The sequence below is a fragment of the Macrosteles quadrilineatus genome, unplaced genomic scaffold, assembly GCF_028750875.1.
Source record: "Macrosteles quadrilineatus isolate MER2022 unplaced genomic scaffold, UCM_ALF_1.0 Scaffold_8__2_contigs__length_117827958, whole genome shotgun sequence".
NCBI lineage: Eukaryota > Metazoa > Arthropoda > Insecta > Hemiptera > Cicadellidae > Macrosteles > Macrosteles quadrilineatus.
Window position 1 is genome coordinate 30453091 of NW_026542601.1, and position 16276 is coordinate 30469366.

The 16276-nt window shown below is 34.7% G+C and overlaps 1 protein-coding gene across 1 annotated transcript; it reads left to right on the top strand.

Annotated features, from left to right (window-relative positions):
- Positions 1-1277: 1277 nt before the first annotated feature.
- On the top strand, positions 1278-12027 carry LOC129001038 (serine hydroxymethyltransferase-like). The gene is made up of 10 exons (XM_054428181.1): positions 1278-1357; positions 2048-2247; positions 3173-3348; positions 3865-4047; positions 5292-5390; positions 6214-6327; positions 6838-7010; positions 10042-10216; positions 10900-11016; positions 11858-12027. Exons 2-10 carry the CDS (start codon positions 2060-2062, stop codon positions 12025-12027), a joined length of 1395 nt encoding a protein of 464 aa, XP_054284156.1. The 5' UTR covers positions 1278-1357; positions 2048-2059.
- The last annotated feature ends 4249 nt before the right edge of the window (positions 12028-16276 follow it).

Below are 16276 nucleotides of genomic sequence, written 5' to 3' on the forward strand. Positions count from 1 at the left end.
ACGACTATCCGCAGTACTATCCTGATAATTAGACCAATTCGTATATACTAAGGAAAAAATTAGGTTCGGATTCCACTATAAACTGTAGGTCCCTTAGTTGCCATTAGCTGTTTGGGCTATTAATTAACAGCTGTGTCTAAGGAATGTCGGCCTTAGTCACTAACAAGACTACAAGATCGCGCCACTCATCCTACACTCATCTCCATTCATACTTGGCTTAAAATACCTACATTGTATGGTCGCCATTTCATAAGAAAGTATTAAAGTATTAAAGGAGTATCACTCATGTTTTGCTACATAAGCCTTGTCTCTGTACAAATTAGTTTGTAGGACATTGTGCTCATTAGACCTTGATGTAGTACTCAACATTGTAATGAGGAGGAAAGTGTTCTATTGCTCACACCAGGGCTCCTGCAGTCTTCATGATAGGGGAGAACTTGATATTCAGTTGTGTTTATTTTCTAGTTATAAATATTTTTTGTTGAAATTTCATTCAAATATTTTAATAGCAAATGTTTATGGTAAATGCAATCAAAAGACTTGTCAAATCAACCCCAAAAAGTTAAGTAAACTCTCTTGCATTACCTTTAAACTCTTTTAACAATCCAGTATTAGTTACTGGTGATATGAATTGTTACATGGTTTAGTGCCATTAGGAATTTAATTGTGAATAAGATTCAACATTGTTTTCTCGAAATAAGTATCATATTATTTATCATTGTGTTTGTTTTTAACCTGTAGATGATTTACTACAGGAATCATACTTTAAAGCTTAACTGCAAAAACTTCCTGACGTAAATCAAATTATTTACTCCATTACATCATCTTAGAGCTTGGGAAAACACAATGTTGAGTCTTATTTTTAATAAATTCTTAACAACACTAAACCGCGTGGACAACAACCATGCAACAGTACATTTCAACTGATTGGTAATGGAGTAGCAGTAGGGGAAGGAGGGATGTTTGTTTTGTGCCTAAAAGGAGACTAACACTATGTAATTCAGGTTGTTTTTTTATAACAAATACCCTGTAGCAAGATGTTTTTCAAGATCTTGTACAACATCCGTTTTCAATTGCAAACTACCGGTTAATGTTTTCTCGATTACACTAGGAAACATAAATGACATCACCCCATTTGTTTTTTCATTCATAAATGAAATTTTCATAATTCTTAAAGATAACACATTGAGTTATCAATTGAAAATACTTACAGATAAAGATAAACTGTTATTATCTAAATACAGCCCTGGTCTTTCTTTTCTTTTTGAGCTCTTAAGCTGCAACTGTGATGTTTTGTTAAAATTGTGATTTAGTTTAGAATTATTTTGTTTCTTCCTTACTATTATTTCATCTTTTGGTAAGTATGTAGATGGAAAGCTGCAGATGTTCATTATACAAAGTTATTGGTTCTAGTACGGAATTAGGAAATTGAAATCAATAGTATAATTTCTTTTACATTCACTATAACGCGTTGTCAGCAAAAATCACCAGGGCGGGTTACAAAATTCTTCATTTTTAGAAATTTTTTCTAAGGTGATGCTATAAAGCAATTCTATTATGAAAATGCTAGGGAATTTTAATACTCTTTTTCTTGACGGCTAATTGCCTCAGTTCTTGAATGCAGGCTGAGAACTATTCACATTTTGCCACTTAGTGCGGCATCTTCAGGTTGGTGTAAAAGAAGTCCTAAAAATCATAAATGTAAGTTATTTGTATTCTAATTTGTTTTTAACGACGGTGATGGTGTTTGGTTTTTATTACTGTTGTTATAACCATGTTTATTGCTGTTGGAGCTTTGTACACCAACTGTTTTTATTATTATTAAAAAAAGGTCAATACAAATATTTAATAAACTGTGTCTTTCAACACTTCATGTGTTTAAGTATTGGAAGACGCACTTGCTAATATGCAAAATTCCAATCAAAAGTTTTTGAAACAAGTTTTAGGCCAGGCCTCGTAAACAAAAGCATATATTTTTATCCTAACTTTTCCTGAAGAGCAATAATTTGTAACAATTACATCTCAATTTATCATTCAGTTTCCGTAGAAAGTTATCAAAATGCCATTGGTGGAAGCCTCTCTAAAGTCCTCGGACCCAGAGTTGTTTGAGTTGATCAAGCTGGAACGGAGACGGCAGTTGAGAGGACTCGAGATGATTGCCTCGGAAAACTTCACCTCGACCGCCTCGCTGGAGTGCCTCGGATCCTGCCTTACCAACAAATACTCCGAGGGACAGCCTGGAGCTAGGTAGAGAGATAGCTTAAATTCAGAAACATAGATTGTAAACTAAAACTATTCATTGATAACACCAATTTCTCGGATAAATTTCATCGATCAATGTGTCAGTAAGAATTTTAACAATAAAATATATGAAGCTTCTACTATTGGGTATCTAATAATACAGGGTTATTAAAAAAAGAATGGTGCAAAACTAAACGATTGGTACATCTGTTTCCTTAATTTAAAACAGCTGATTGTTACACCAATGGAAAGGGCATGTTCATAAGTTTGTTTTGACATCGTTATGTTTTGTTTTAGTTGCTTAGTTGAGTACTACAAAGCCTGCCAAAAAATGGCTACTACAAAACAAGAAAAGGCATTTTATGTTTTAGAATTTGCTCGTACTAATGCAACTATTAGTGTTCAGCAGAACTTTCAGACCAAATTTATAAAGGAGACTCCTCATCAGAACTGCATAGCTGGTTGGATGAGGCAATTCAAGACAACTGGATTTTTTGTGCCGGAAAGAGTTTGGGCCAACCTCAGACTCCACCAGACACTGTGGAGAGAATCGAAGCTATGTTTTCGCGGAGTCTAAAAGCGTCGACAGTCGGTCAAAGCTGGTAGAGAACTTCACAAACAGCAGTCCACAGTTTTACACAAGCCTTTGAGACTTTAACTCGTACAAACTGCAGTTATTACAAACATTGAAGCTTACTGACAAGCCAAAACGCACAGATTTTTGCCATGATAGCTTCAATTCTTGTTGATATTCTTTGATTTTGTCGACAGGTTTCGTGGTTTTGCAAAAGAACCGTTTAGTTTTGCACCATTCTTTTTTAAGAACCCTGTACTATTGGCTAAGATAATAATACTAGAAACTACATAAATGTTTAATATATAATTACTGTTGTTTTAATTACTGCTTTTTAGTTTAACGGGAACATTCCAGGTACTATGGAGGCAACGAGTACATAGACAAGATCGAGGTGTTGTGTCAAAAGCGAGCTTTGGAAGCCTTCAATATCAGCCCAGAGGAATGGGGAGTGAATGTTCAGCCGTATTCTGGATCTCCGGCCAACATGGCTGTATATACTGCCTTGCTACAGCCCCATGACAGAATTATGGGTAAGGGATGTAGTTGATATTTTACAGTACTTTTATCAGTCCATAGTGCTAAACAGAAATAATCTGCTGGTAGTGACAACGCCTGCCTTTTACAATCAGAAGGTTGCAGGTTCAATCCCGAGAAAAGTCAAATACTTTTTGAAGATTTGGAATTTGACCCGGATGGCCTTGATGGCTTGATGGCGCTTTCAAATGATTCTAGCTATAGAAGTAGCTGGTCTTAGGTCAAAGGTCAACTTGTGAAAGGTTTCACTTCATTCATTCAAGTCTTATCATTCACTCCATCTTTCCCAAATTAAGAACAAGTAACTAAGTTGATTTGACTAAAACCAGTTTTTTGTATAGGTACAATTTGTGTCCTGTCAACAATTTCACAAACAATTGTTATGATATAAAAATTACTGTGATTATCACAGAAAACTAATCAGAAAACAGAATAATCATTAATACCACAAAATATTAACGAGCTGTAAATATTTCTAGGATAAAAATAAAATACAATTCTTTATTTTTTAGGTTTGGATCTTCCTGACGGAGGGCACTTAACACACGGTTTTATGACAGCAACAAAGAGAGTTTCAGCATCTTCCATCTTCTTTGAATCAATGCCTTACAAGGTGGATCCAGCAACCGGCCTCATAGACTACGACAGACTGGCGGAGAACGCAAGACTATTCAAGCCCAAGATGATTGTTGCAGGTAAAATAAATAGACCAAGGTTTTCTGTGACGATAACAAAATTTCAAATTAATATTTTTATTGAACATAGTTTTGGCTTTAACACGTTCGCTGCTATGGACGTTCCGGAAAGTCAGCTGGGCCACGGCGCCAGGAGCTAGAAACGTTCCGGAACGTCACCATTCATTGTTGTTTAACTTTGCCATGGATAAGCCAGCTCGTCACAAGCGTCCTATATTTCTTTGCAGCTCGTGGGGACGTACTTTTCTGACAATAAAAAATATAGTTTCCCAAAATCACCATCAGGGTCATTTGGAACAGGGCTTTGTTCCACCTCTTTCCTGCTAGATAGCGACACTACTTTACCGACTGTAACCTGGGTAGTGCTGCTATCTATCAGAATCACTTAGTACTATGTCCAAAGCCAGTTTTATTGCAGAACATTGCCATCCAGTATAACTACTGTTGTTTTTACTGTATTTAGTGTATCAGCGGCAATGTCACGCAGCAACCGAGCGTTAGTTCAGCTCCTGGCGCCGTCCCGGCATCTAGCGGTCAGCAGCGAACGTGTTAAAAGAGTGAATTGTATGATAAGCTTACAGTGGACTTTGAAGGAAGAGTATAGAATCAGAATACATTTTTAACCATAGATTTTTCTAGGGAAACACCTCATGGACAATCTTTAATCCTATTATGTGACTAATTTTACAAGTTGTCCTTCCTGGTTGGCCTTGTAAAAAGTCAGTGGATGCGACAGGAATCAGTGCTTGACATTGGAACACATTGTCGAAGGCTCAGTTCAACTATGTTCATTGTTATTCTGAAACTAACTAAGTTGTACCGTTGTACCATGGCAAGAGCTCTTTTTTAAGTCTACATCAATGAATACTTCAATCAAGGCATAACATACCAAAAATTGTATCATATACAGTTGCATAGCCTAATAAAATTAGTGAATTTAATTTACCAATAAATTATTTGATCCGAGTAGATTAACATGAGGTGATTGGTTATTATGAGTATTCAGTATTCAGGTAACTGGTCCAGATGAGATTGACATGAAATCTTACTCCAAGTAACTTCCTCTCAACTTGAATTAAAATCAAACAATTCTCAAGGAATATTGGTTTCCTGACGATATATACCTTTCTTTATTTTGTATGAAACCATATCGATAGTTTGGTAAAATATTCAACAAATATTAAAGAGGAATCTCATTATTCTTTGAATCCTTAGTTACAGGACTGATCTTACCGATGTTGTAGGTATCAGCTGTTATCCTCGATCGCTTGACTACAAGAGGTTCCGAGAGATTGCTGACGAGCACGGAGCCTACCTTATGTCAGACATGGCCCACGTGTCAGGTAAGTTCAGCTTTAACTATGTTTTTGTTTCTTAAAGCTCTTTAAAAAAATAGTTGGATACTTTCTTTTGGAAGAATTGCTCAAGTCTCTGCCCTTGGTGCCATATAATATTAATAAGATAAACTGTGTGTCAAACATTCAGGCAACAAAAGTTGGAATATGTAAGACAGGTGGTCCTATTGCATACCTTTGTGGCACTCCACAATTCTTGTATTTTCAATACAAACCATTGAGTTTGTTGAGTGCAAACGTTTTTATTAACTAGTTTTCTGTAAATTTTCAATATGGTACCTATCATTTTCAAAACAAATGGTTTTACATTTTTGAATAGGTATTATACAAATAGACCATTTTTATACGTGAAAATGTTCAAAAGGGATTAATGTTGAGAATGACTTGTTCCTTGACATAAAAAATGTTGTTACTCTCCTACAATGCAGGAGCCCATTAGTGTCTTAATTAACTGTTTTGGCAGCATGGTACTGATGGGATACAACAATATAGTCAGTAGTCAGTACTTGAGGTGTGATTGGTTGTTATTGCACATTTGAAAAATAATTCACAACAACATATTATTGTAGATATGTATAACTAAATCTTCAGTAACATTGTATAGCATGATGATGCTGCATAATTTTTCAGGGCTTGGCTGTGGTTCTGTAAATATTCTGTTGATGAAGGACTGTAATCTCTATCAGTATCCTTCATTGCAAGGACATACAGGCCTACCCGAGGAACCATAGAAGTTTATTTGTTGGATAACCAAAAATAGTTAATCATTTCCAGTATGGTAAATTTAATTTAACCCTAAACCTTTTCTCAGGTCTGGTCTCTGCTGGAGTTATTCCTTCGCCTTTTGAGTACAGCGACGTTGTCAGCACCACGACTCACAAGACTTTACGAGGGCCTCGTGCAGGAATGATATTCTACCGCAAAGGTATGACATAACCAAAGAATTATTTTTTGTATTCAATTTATAAGATGAACTGTTTAACAGCTTCAGAAGCCTAAAAATGATATGCACTTAAAATTATTTGCTTCTGGGTGCTGAAGTAGACATCCCATTTATGACTAGCTAAAGCCAGTTTTTTACATAAAAAAGAACAAAGTTGAAAGAGGCACTAACAGAGTTTGCTGAACCCTAAAACTCCGTTTCCCCCCTTGGAGATAGCCCTGTTTGATAGTTGATGTGCTATAGCTTACGATAAATGAACCACTTACCGGGGTGTAACCATTGTTACTGAATTGTCTGGCTCGGTTGAAAAGTTGATGTTTTTGACGCTAATCAATTATTTATTCTGACAGCTCTTTTAACTACTTTTTTTCTGTAAACTGCCTACAATTGAAATATCTACTTTTCTCTGTTATCAAAGATTCAATCTAAAAGTTTTAGTTGTCACTAAGCAATGCTGCCCCATGATTACTTAAACGTATAAGTGTCTTGCAGGGGTAAGGAAGGTGACAAAGTCCGGAGAGAAGGTGATGTACGACCTAGAGAACAAGATCAATCAGGCAGTGTTCCCTGGACTACAGGGAGGACCTCACAACCACCAGATAGCAGCGGTGGCTACGACACTGCTACAGGCACAGAGTGACGAGTATAAACAGTATCAGCACCAGGTAATGTAGACAACAAGCCTCAAACTTATAGTATAACTTATGGCTTTAAATATTTACTAGTGGCCTGTAGGGGCCATAGCCCCTTATTTAGACTACAATAAAAAAACCATATATAAAAAGACAAATATTCTAAATATGTTTCTAAAATTATCAATTTTATGTTACTTAAAATTAACAGTATTTCTTGTTTTATATCTTGGTTTTCCTTCCGTTGGAGTCTATATTAGTTGCTTCTAATGTGTCAATGAAATAGCCTACAATTGTAAAATAATGATTAAATCAATAACACAACATATTACAAATGGAAACGTGCACACGGTTGGCCTGAGCCCGGAGAGGGACGAATCAGAGCTGAAATCATACAGCCTCAGAGTAATAAAACAAAATTAATTTAAATTAATTTAATTTTGTTTTATTACTCTGAGATAACAACATTGCCAAACATTGCACATCTTTCCTAATTTAAAATTGAAGATTTGTTTTGTCTTCTTACGAATTCTGTTATAGTTTCCATTTTGAGAACCAAATGTAAAGGTTTTATAATTATTATTAATTATTATGAAGGCAACTCCCCATTTGGTGGTGGTAAGTCAGAAATATATCTATGAATTTGTCCCTGAATTTTAAGACAGTTAGGCCCATTTCCCAAAATCTCTTTTTGTGTAGCGGGAAGCGACGCAATAGCCATTGCACTGTTGTATTGCCTTATGTTTTTTATGAAGTTCGAATCATGTAAAAACAGTTACTGTAATTCGTCATTTACTTGTGGTTGTGGCATGTCCATTGTGGCAACATGCGTTGAAATGTCCATTTGTGGCCTCCTCTGCGAAGTGAAATGCACCACAATGCATGCAAGAGGACCTAGATTGTGAGAAACAACTCAGCTCATTTTCCAGTGTTCTTCTGAAGACAGGTTGTAAACCAGCTTCTGGATTTCTTTCACAGTTAGGCCCTACATGACGTTCTCTTTCAGCATTTCTTAAGTCTGTTGAATTCCTGGACACTCTTCCACGTCTTGCAGGTCTTCCCCTACCCTGTCTAGTTACTTCACTCATTATTAAAACGGAAAACAAAACTATTAAACAAATAAAATTCATTTCTAAACATTATTTACCAACATTGACTTTCGGAATAAATGTAAACATTGCAAATAAATAAGTAAATAAGTAAGTAAGTAAACAGCTGATAGAATGCAGACGTTTTTCAGTCCCCTTGCATTTCTTATGGTGGATATTTTACGTTTTATCCCGTTTTCTGGTAACTTTATGGGAATTCTGCTATTTTTCCCGAGTCCCTGGGGTCTATACCTCTAATTTAAGACCTCTCCCACTTTTCTGCGACTTACCAGACGTCCACAATTTTCTGGTAAAAATTTGGTCTTACAGAATTATATATATAGATTTACTAGTAAACACGTTGCTCGAAATCGAGCAATTGCAAAGAAGTAAATTAGTTACTCAAAAACAAATAAAAGTTGTCATAATTTCCAATGAGTTATTAAAAGACTTTGAATTGAGAAATAAATAACAACAATTAAATTATACAGCTGGTCAAAATGTAAACAATTATGTTCTTCATAAGGATAACATGGGAACTTTAACAGCTACTGGGGCAGAGCCCAAGGGACTTTTTCAAACATGTAAGGTCAGTTTGCAAATCTATGCAACACGCTCTTTCCAATGAGATGTCAATGGATAAAATCGGTTAAGAAATGGTGAAGGAGTTCAACCGACAAAGTTTCATGTAGCGTATTTAATTATATAGATAGTGTGGAACTTCAACTATCTGAATCAATTGGGACTGAAACTCATTTGGATAATCCAATATTCGGATAATTGGATTTTAACCAAAACTCAGAGTATTTTAAAGGAAATAGAAAATAGACAACAGACACATTTTTTTTGGATTTGTTGGATTTTGGATGGTTGGAGTTCTATTGTAGGCCTACATTTGTTCAAACTTTCCACTTCCAAGGTGCATAAAAAACATGGCTTTTTAAATGTTAAACTTAAGTTGGTTTTTCTTATCAGTTTGGCAGTTTAAGGGAACTGAGTTAATTTCCTCAATAAAATATTTGAATGTTTAATTATCTCAGTTTGATATTCTTTAATATTGCAATTCAGTTCCTGCACACAAGCTTTGTTTTGCCAGGATATAATTTCAGAGTGTGTCTTGTATCATTGCATTTTAGAAAGATTTTAGATACCAAAGTAAACATCTCATTTATTCCATAACACAAGTAGATTTCTCATCCCACTGTAAATTTTGAAACTTGTTTTTCGTGTCTAGTTCATGTACGGTGACACTGATTGCTAGTGTTGACGAAATTTTGTTTCTATTATTTTAAGGTTAATAATTTCAAGATTTGTGCTTTGCTGTTTGGTTTTATAACTAGGGAATGAGTTATTGTTTATGATTAGATCGTTTTATTTAGTTAAACAAGTTTTTAAATTACTGAAACAAGCTGTTGGCCCGTCCTACGTACGGGAATTGAGTAGTCAACTAAAACAAAACTGAGGTTATATCAATATTTCTATTTCAAATCCAAGCAAAGTTCAAACAGTTAAACATTTACCGGTTAACAAACATCTGCCAAGATGAATTAAAACATGTAAACATTGTTATTTTCCTATTCTTTCCTCAAAAAGTCGAACAGAAACAAAAATAATTTGCATAAGCTTTCCTTTTAAGACTCCTTAAAAATTAAAACTTAATTTCTAAAAAACTGGGACCCTAAACTAAAATTATGGCTTCGACATTCCCTAGTTCTCAAAATTATCTTTCTTTCAACACAAAACTGATGAAAATCCGTCAAGTGGTTGATTCAGAATCGTGAAATAGAAAAACCCTGTCACATTTTAATATTATAGATAACAAGAAATTAATTGTAAACAAAACACAACCTATTTGACTATGTACGTTTTGGATAAAAACTGGTGACAACGTTAACATAGGGATGGAAATAATTCTATCAATAATCAATGGTTAAATACAATATATGTCTGAAAATGCATTGAATGTTTCACAACAGGTGGTGAAGAACGCCAAGGTATTATGTTCCGGGCTGGAGAAGAGAGGTTATAAGATCTCCACTGGTGGCACAGATATCCATTTGGCTCTGGTAGATGTACGTCCGGCGCAGCTGACTGGCGCCAAAGCAGAGTTTATACTTGAGGAACTGAGTATAGCATGCAACAAGAATACTGGTAAACAATTTTCTTTTACTTTATATCATTAACTGTTGGCAAAACTTAACACCACATTGTCATTTTAAAGGTGTAGCCAGTTTTAGAAAAACAATAGACATCATCGTATCATGTATTGAGTCCCCTACAGAATTAACTGGTAGAAATTATAGAATTTGGTCAAATACTCGTACATAAAATTTTATTCAATCCAAGAGAACAAATTACTGTAGACTACTGTAACATATTTTATGTCAGATCAACTAAGTAACTAAAGCTAAAGGAGAAAATATAATTTTAGAATGAAGCAATCTCTGTGAAGCTCTTCCACCATGCATCAAGTGATCTACCCACTGAGAAATTGTCTTATGCAGGTTTGCTGCAATAAGTGTATTTTATCTTTTTTCTGTCTGCATGTTGCTATCTGTTTCAACATAGACGGTAAAGCCCACTGCACACATAGCAAGTATTTAATTATAGTCAAAACAGCCGATTCTTCAGAGTAAAAATTGTTCCTTATATCAGCTGTTCAGACGATTCTGTCAGCCGGACTTACAAGCCGAATAGAACTGTGTAGTGACTTAAGAGCAATTCATCGTACGGTACAGGTTTAATCAGGTTCACACAAAAATTAATTGCCTCGACTTTATTAAAAGTTTAATTAGGTTTTTTTTTAAATTATCCAAAAATAAACTGTCTTTCAGTTCCTGGAGATAAAAGTGCCATGAATCCAAGTGGGATAAGGTTTGGTACTTCTGCTCTGACTACGAGAAACTTCAAGGAACCAGAGATGGAGAGAGTCGTTGACTTTATAGATAGAGGTAGGTAGTGTGAATCAAACAATATTTTTGACAATTAATGAAAATAATAGACTTAGTCGACTTTACACAAAAGCCTCTTTACTTTAAATGATCTTTACATATTCATAAAACATAAGAGAAAAAAATATGTAAAATATGGTTTCTCTCCAAATTTGAGGGGATTATACGTTTTTCTGAAAAATATTTATTTAGTACTTCTTTATTTGAATCACTGTACTAAAAAAATTCTACTCGTGTAGAATTATATAACTGTAATTATATTAGTTCAATCAGTGGCATAGTCAGTGGTTGTGGTTTCTAGCTCAGACCATGGATAAAACAGACTGCCTTTCTTATCCTATGGATCAGCTGAAGCCAATTTCATTATTAGTTCTGTCCGGTGTACTTTAGAGGTTGTGTTTTGTTTACAATATGTTTCTTGATGTTTCAGTCCCTGTAATTTAAAACCTCGTTTAATTAAACAAAATAAAAAGATCTAATCATAAACAATAAGTCCTCCTCTATTTATATAACAAAACAGTAAAGCATAAATCCTGAAATCAACTCTAAAATACGAGTAATAGAAACAAAATTTCGTCGACACTAGCGATCTGTGTCACCTACATGGACTAGACAAGAAAAATGAGCTTCAAAATTTACAACAGGATGAGAAGTCTACATGTGTTGGTTAGTCTATGCTCACACTGAGTACAAGAGCTATGTTCTATAGTTGGTAATAATTTTAAATAGGCGAAGTTATTGAATGTTGTTTTTAACAGCCATTTTTATCATCACATGTTTTCTCATAAGTTGGCAGCCTAGCCTCCCTCACTTAATTTTAAAACTATTTTTGTCTTTTAAGGTTTGAAGATAGCCCAAGAAGCTCAGTTGAAGGCAGGACCACTAGTAGCTGACTTTAAAAAGGTCATTTTGGAGGACAGCGTAATAAAACCAAAGGTGGAGAGTTTGAAGCATGAAATCGAACAATTCGCTGAAAATTTTCCCATACCTACATTCCACCCAGAGATCTAATTATGAAAAATATATAATTTATAAACTTTTTAAAGAATTTATTCCTTCCTCTGTTAATTTGAAAATATTTACAATTAATCATCTTAAATATGCAAATTATGACTTCATTTGACACCAACTTGTCCTTTTCTCAAGGACACAAATTGTGTGTCTTCTCTGCATGTGCACAAGAAGTAAGAACACTTCTTCTGACATAGTCCCTTTTGTTATTTTGCACATGTACAGTCATCTAAACAATTAACTTAATTGCTATCAGAATAATTTCACTAGCATAATGCTATATATTACTTCGGTCTATTATAGTCCCCAACTTTTATTGGTAGAAGGTGCTGACTAGTTTTGTTGCAAAAGCAACATTGTCAAAGTGTGAAACACATAAAAATATCAGAATAAATATAAGCGTAAACACTACACAAAACACAGGCATAACATGTAACAATTAACAAAGATATCGCTATACTGGTTTTAATCGGACTTGGCTAAGTTTGTTTCATGCACAAGTAAGTTTGTATTTATGAGTAATTACAGCAGTTCTCAGACCCAGTGTCCCTCCCACAAGTAACAATAGTAAATATAGTAATAAGTATTTATTACTCCACAAGTAATAATAGCTTTTTACATTACAAGTGTAGTAAGAGCGTTTTTACATCACGCAGGTGAATGTTGTGCAACGAGCGGAAGCGAGTTGCATAATTCACCTAAGTGATGTAAACACGCTCTTGCGTAACGCATAACGTACAAGATTTTACCTGACCCGACAATATACACGGGGTTACGTACAATATTTTTCATTATCCATTTCACTCATCTTCTAACAGTAACGTTCTATTACAAACAAAAGCTAGGTTAGGAAAATACTTTAAAGCATAACAATAACATTCAAGCGCACATATGATTTCTAGCGTTGAAGAGTTTTTTCAACTTTACATCACTCGGTTGTATACATCACGCTTGGGATAGGGAAGTTTAACATGGCGGGTTAGGTAAAATCTATTACAGTAATAATTACAATTAATCTTAAATACAAACTATTTCCAAGTTTACAAAGCACAATGTACAACAAAACTTATAATACTTTTGTTAATTAACTAAAACAATTTGTTCTAACTTGTGAAAACATATTCCGCCCAAGAGAAGAACAAAACTTCTGTGTGTGGAACTTCTGACTGATTGAACTAACTTACAACAAATTGTAAAAAAATTCTGAGTCTCAACTAAAACTTACAACAAAAAATTCCTCTGAAAAGGATAGCAAAATGAATTAAACCTGCGGTCTAACGATTGTTGTGGAATGGAGAAGATAACAAAGAAAAAAGTTAATATTAATATCTTGGCAAAAATTATCAATATCTAGGAAGTAAATGGTTATTTGTGTACCTAACTAATGGCGAGTGTGGAAAGTTTCTCGAGTGCAGCAAAGGCAGGTAGCACTTTTTACACATTATATTTTTCCTTCAGCTACTATAAATCATATAAATAATTAGTCTTTCAAACACTGTACAATGTAGGGCCTACAACTCGTTTTTAGGTTAGGTTAAATCCAAACATTGAACATTTGCTGTACCAGCTGATCGTAGTTGTAATATCTTTGAGTGTTGCCATCTTATTTTTAAGCGTACACAGATTACGTGCATAATAAAAACACGCTGTTTTGTATTGTTTGGTTGGACACTCGTGTGCGCCAAAGTAAGGCTTTCTGTACTATAATCTGTGAAAGGAAGCCCACATTGTCGGGTGACAGTAGGAAAAAGAAATAAGTCGCCAAAACTGAGGGATTTTCTCTGCCTTTTCTGGGTTTCGACATCCTGGGCATTGACGCATATAGGTTACCAGTCTCTATGTAATGTTGTGATATTATTACCTCTTGCCATCACCCTTCAGTGTATTTATGCATTTTAAAAACATAAAATAACCCTTTTGCAGCCACAAAGGTTACCTACTACTTTGTAACTTATTATTATAGTGAAAAAAAGTTTTGTTTGAAATAGGGGTGGAGGAGAACCGATTTTAAGACAACCAAACCAGCTGCAAAACCATTTAGGTCCGCAGTACAAACGCTATTTTTCACCACACTATTTCCTATTACCACTATTCACCACAATAATAATGCGCAATAATAGTCAACACAAATACAACTTTATGGTTATATGAAGAAATAATGTGAGGAATCAGCAAAAATAATAATAAATAGTTGCTACTGTCAGGGGAAAAAGTTTAGACACTCGAGTTTGGAGCTCTACAGAAATGTAACCAAAGTAACATAGAAAAACACGTAGTACATATAAATTTTCGTCGTTTTATTCTACGTATACTCATGTGTCAGCAAGCCCTTGGCCGGCTGCGGGGTCTACATAGATTGAAAGGGATTTTAACTGAGAACGCCAAAATAAAACTAGTATTTGGGCCTTGGTATTGTCAGTTTTTGATTATTGTCTTCCAGCATACGGAAATAGCATTAAAAAAAAGGCGACCTAAATAAAATCCAACAGCTATAGAGCACAGCCAGCCTGAGTACCTGTGTGAGAAACTTCTCTCTTGCCGAGATGTCTCTGTCCGCAGCGCGAGACAGGACAAGTTGTTGCACTTTCCTAGAGTCAGACATGAGGTGGGGAGGCGCGCCTTCTCATACTTCGGCCCTACCATGTACAGTATAATGCTCTCCCCGATCAAGTAATAAGGGCCAACTCTTTGAACACATTTAAAAAAAGGTTAAAGGAATATTTGTTTAGTAAAAGTAGTTGTATCTAAAGTAAATGTATGTTTTTATTGTTAATTGGTCTAGTCCTAGTATTGCAGATTCTGGTTATTTTAAGTAATGTTTGTTATAGATTTTTTATTATTTTAATATTGTTAAATAGTGTTGGTATGGATTGTTTTACATTGTTTTCATAGATTCTTTATATATTGTTTTAATGTTTTATAGTTAGTTTTTATGAATAGTTTATTAGTATTAAGGACAAGAGTTGTTTTGAAAAGCAGAAATATTGTATCTGAAAAAACGCTTGCTAAATAAAGACCTTTTTATTTATTTATTATTATATAACAATTTTGGCACCTCTAGCAATCATGAATATATCATCGACATTGTCGTCTTACGGCAATAAACAAATCTGTATCCCCCGCAATGGAAAATACATCATTATTGTATTCTGTTATCATGGCAAAATCTTGAACATCCCCCGTAATGGAAAAGATATCAGAACAGTGCAATGCAAATACTGAAAATTGATTTTGTTTGTTTTTATTGCCATATTACAATAAATTTTACTTGAGATTTTCAAAACAAATTAAACTTTCTTTTATGTAACTGGAAGAAAAAATCCTGTCTCATGCCGTATACACATTATTTATGCTTTACATTAACTTCGAGAAAATATAATGTACTAGCTGCTATATACCCATGCTTCGCAACGGAGATGACACTGAAGATAAAAAATTGATCTTTATAAATCTGTTATAAAATTGCAATAGCTACACATCCGCCTTTGGTTTCAGAAACAAAATTCAATTGGACCTCTTTTAATATCAATGTAAGTTACACTTGTACAACAAAATTATTCATGTATACTACATTTTTATGTTAAAAACTTAGACTGAGAAACTATAATTGTTTTGAAGCACCGTGTACAGCTAGGTGATGGTTAATATACCAAGCATCAATCCGTTGGTGTATAACACCTTCAGTACCTATCTAATAGTCAATGATAGGTAACAGTGGTAACACGCATCTTGCACCGGTGGAGGAAAAAAGAGGGAAGGGGTGTCTCCCAGAGTGTGCATTTTCTGCACCGCTCCTGCGCCAGCTAGTGCACTGGTGAGCACTGGTACGTTCCCAGAACACGCTCATTGACGCACAACATTAATATTCTATTGTTGGGTTTTCGGCATGATGGTTCGAAACTGGACCCAGCTGTTCTTGATCATCGTTCATGATCCAGGCTAATCACACATAAGCTTCTTATCTTAGTCAGTAGTAACAAAAACAAAGCTATACACAACACACAGATCATCTCTTAGGTCTAGGCCTTCTCATTTTCAACATCACTCACCCTTCACTCATAGTTAAAATACGCAATTGATTTAACATACAACTTAATAGATAAGGTAACCCATTTTGTTGTTTTTGAAGAGAATTGGTTGGTGTTCTTACGTCATTTAACTAAGTCTCCTACGTCATTCTTGTTTTTAGCTTAGTTATCAAATTTAAACAGTTCACAGGCAGTTATGTTACAGTGATGAGTTATGTTTT

Excerpts from the sequence above, each read along its gene's own strand:
- LOC129001038 (XM_054428181.1), top strand. The coding sequence starts at position 2,060 with ATGCCATTGGTGGAAGCCTCTCTAAAGTCCTCGGACCCAGAGTTGTTT. Across the intron at positions 6,328-6,837 it reads AATGATATTCTACCGCAAAG|GGGTAAGGAAGGTGACAAAG; the intron begins GTATGACATAAC and ends AGTGTCTTGCAG. Across the intron at positions 7,011-10,041 it reads ATAAACAGTATCAGCACCAG|GTGGTGAAGAACGCCAAGGT; the intron begins GTAATGTAGACA and ends GTTTCACAACAG.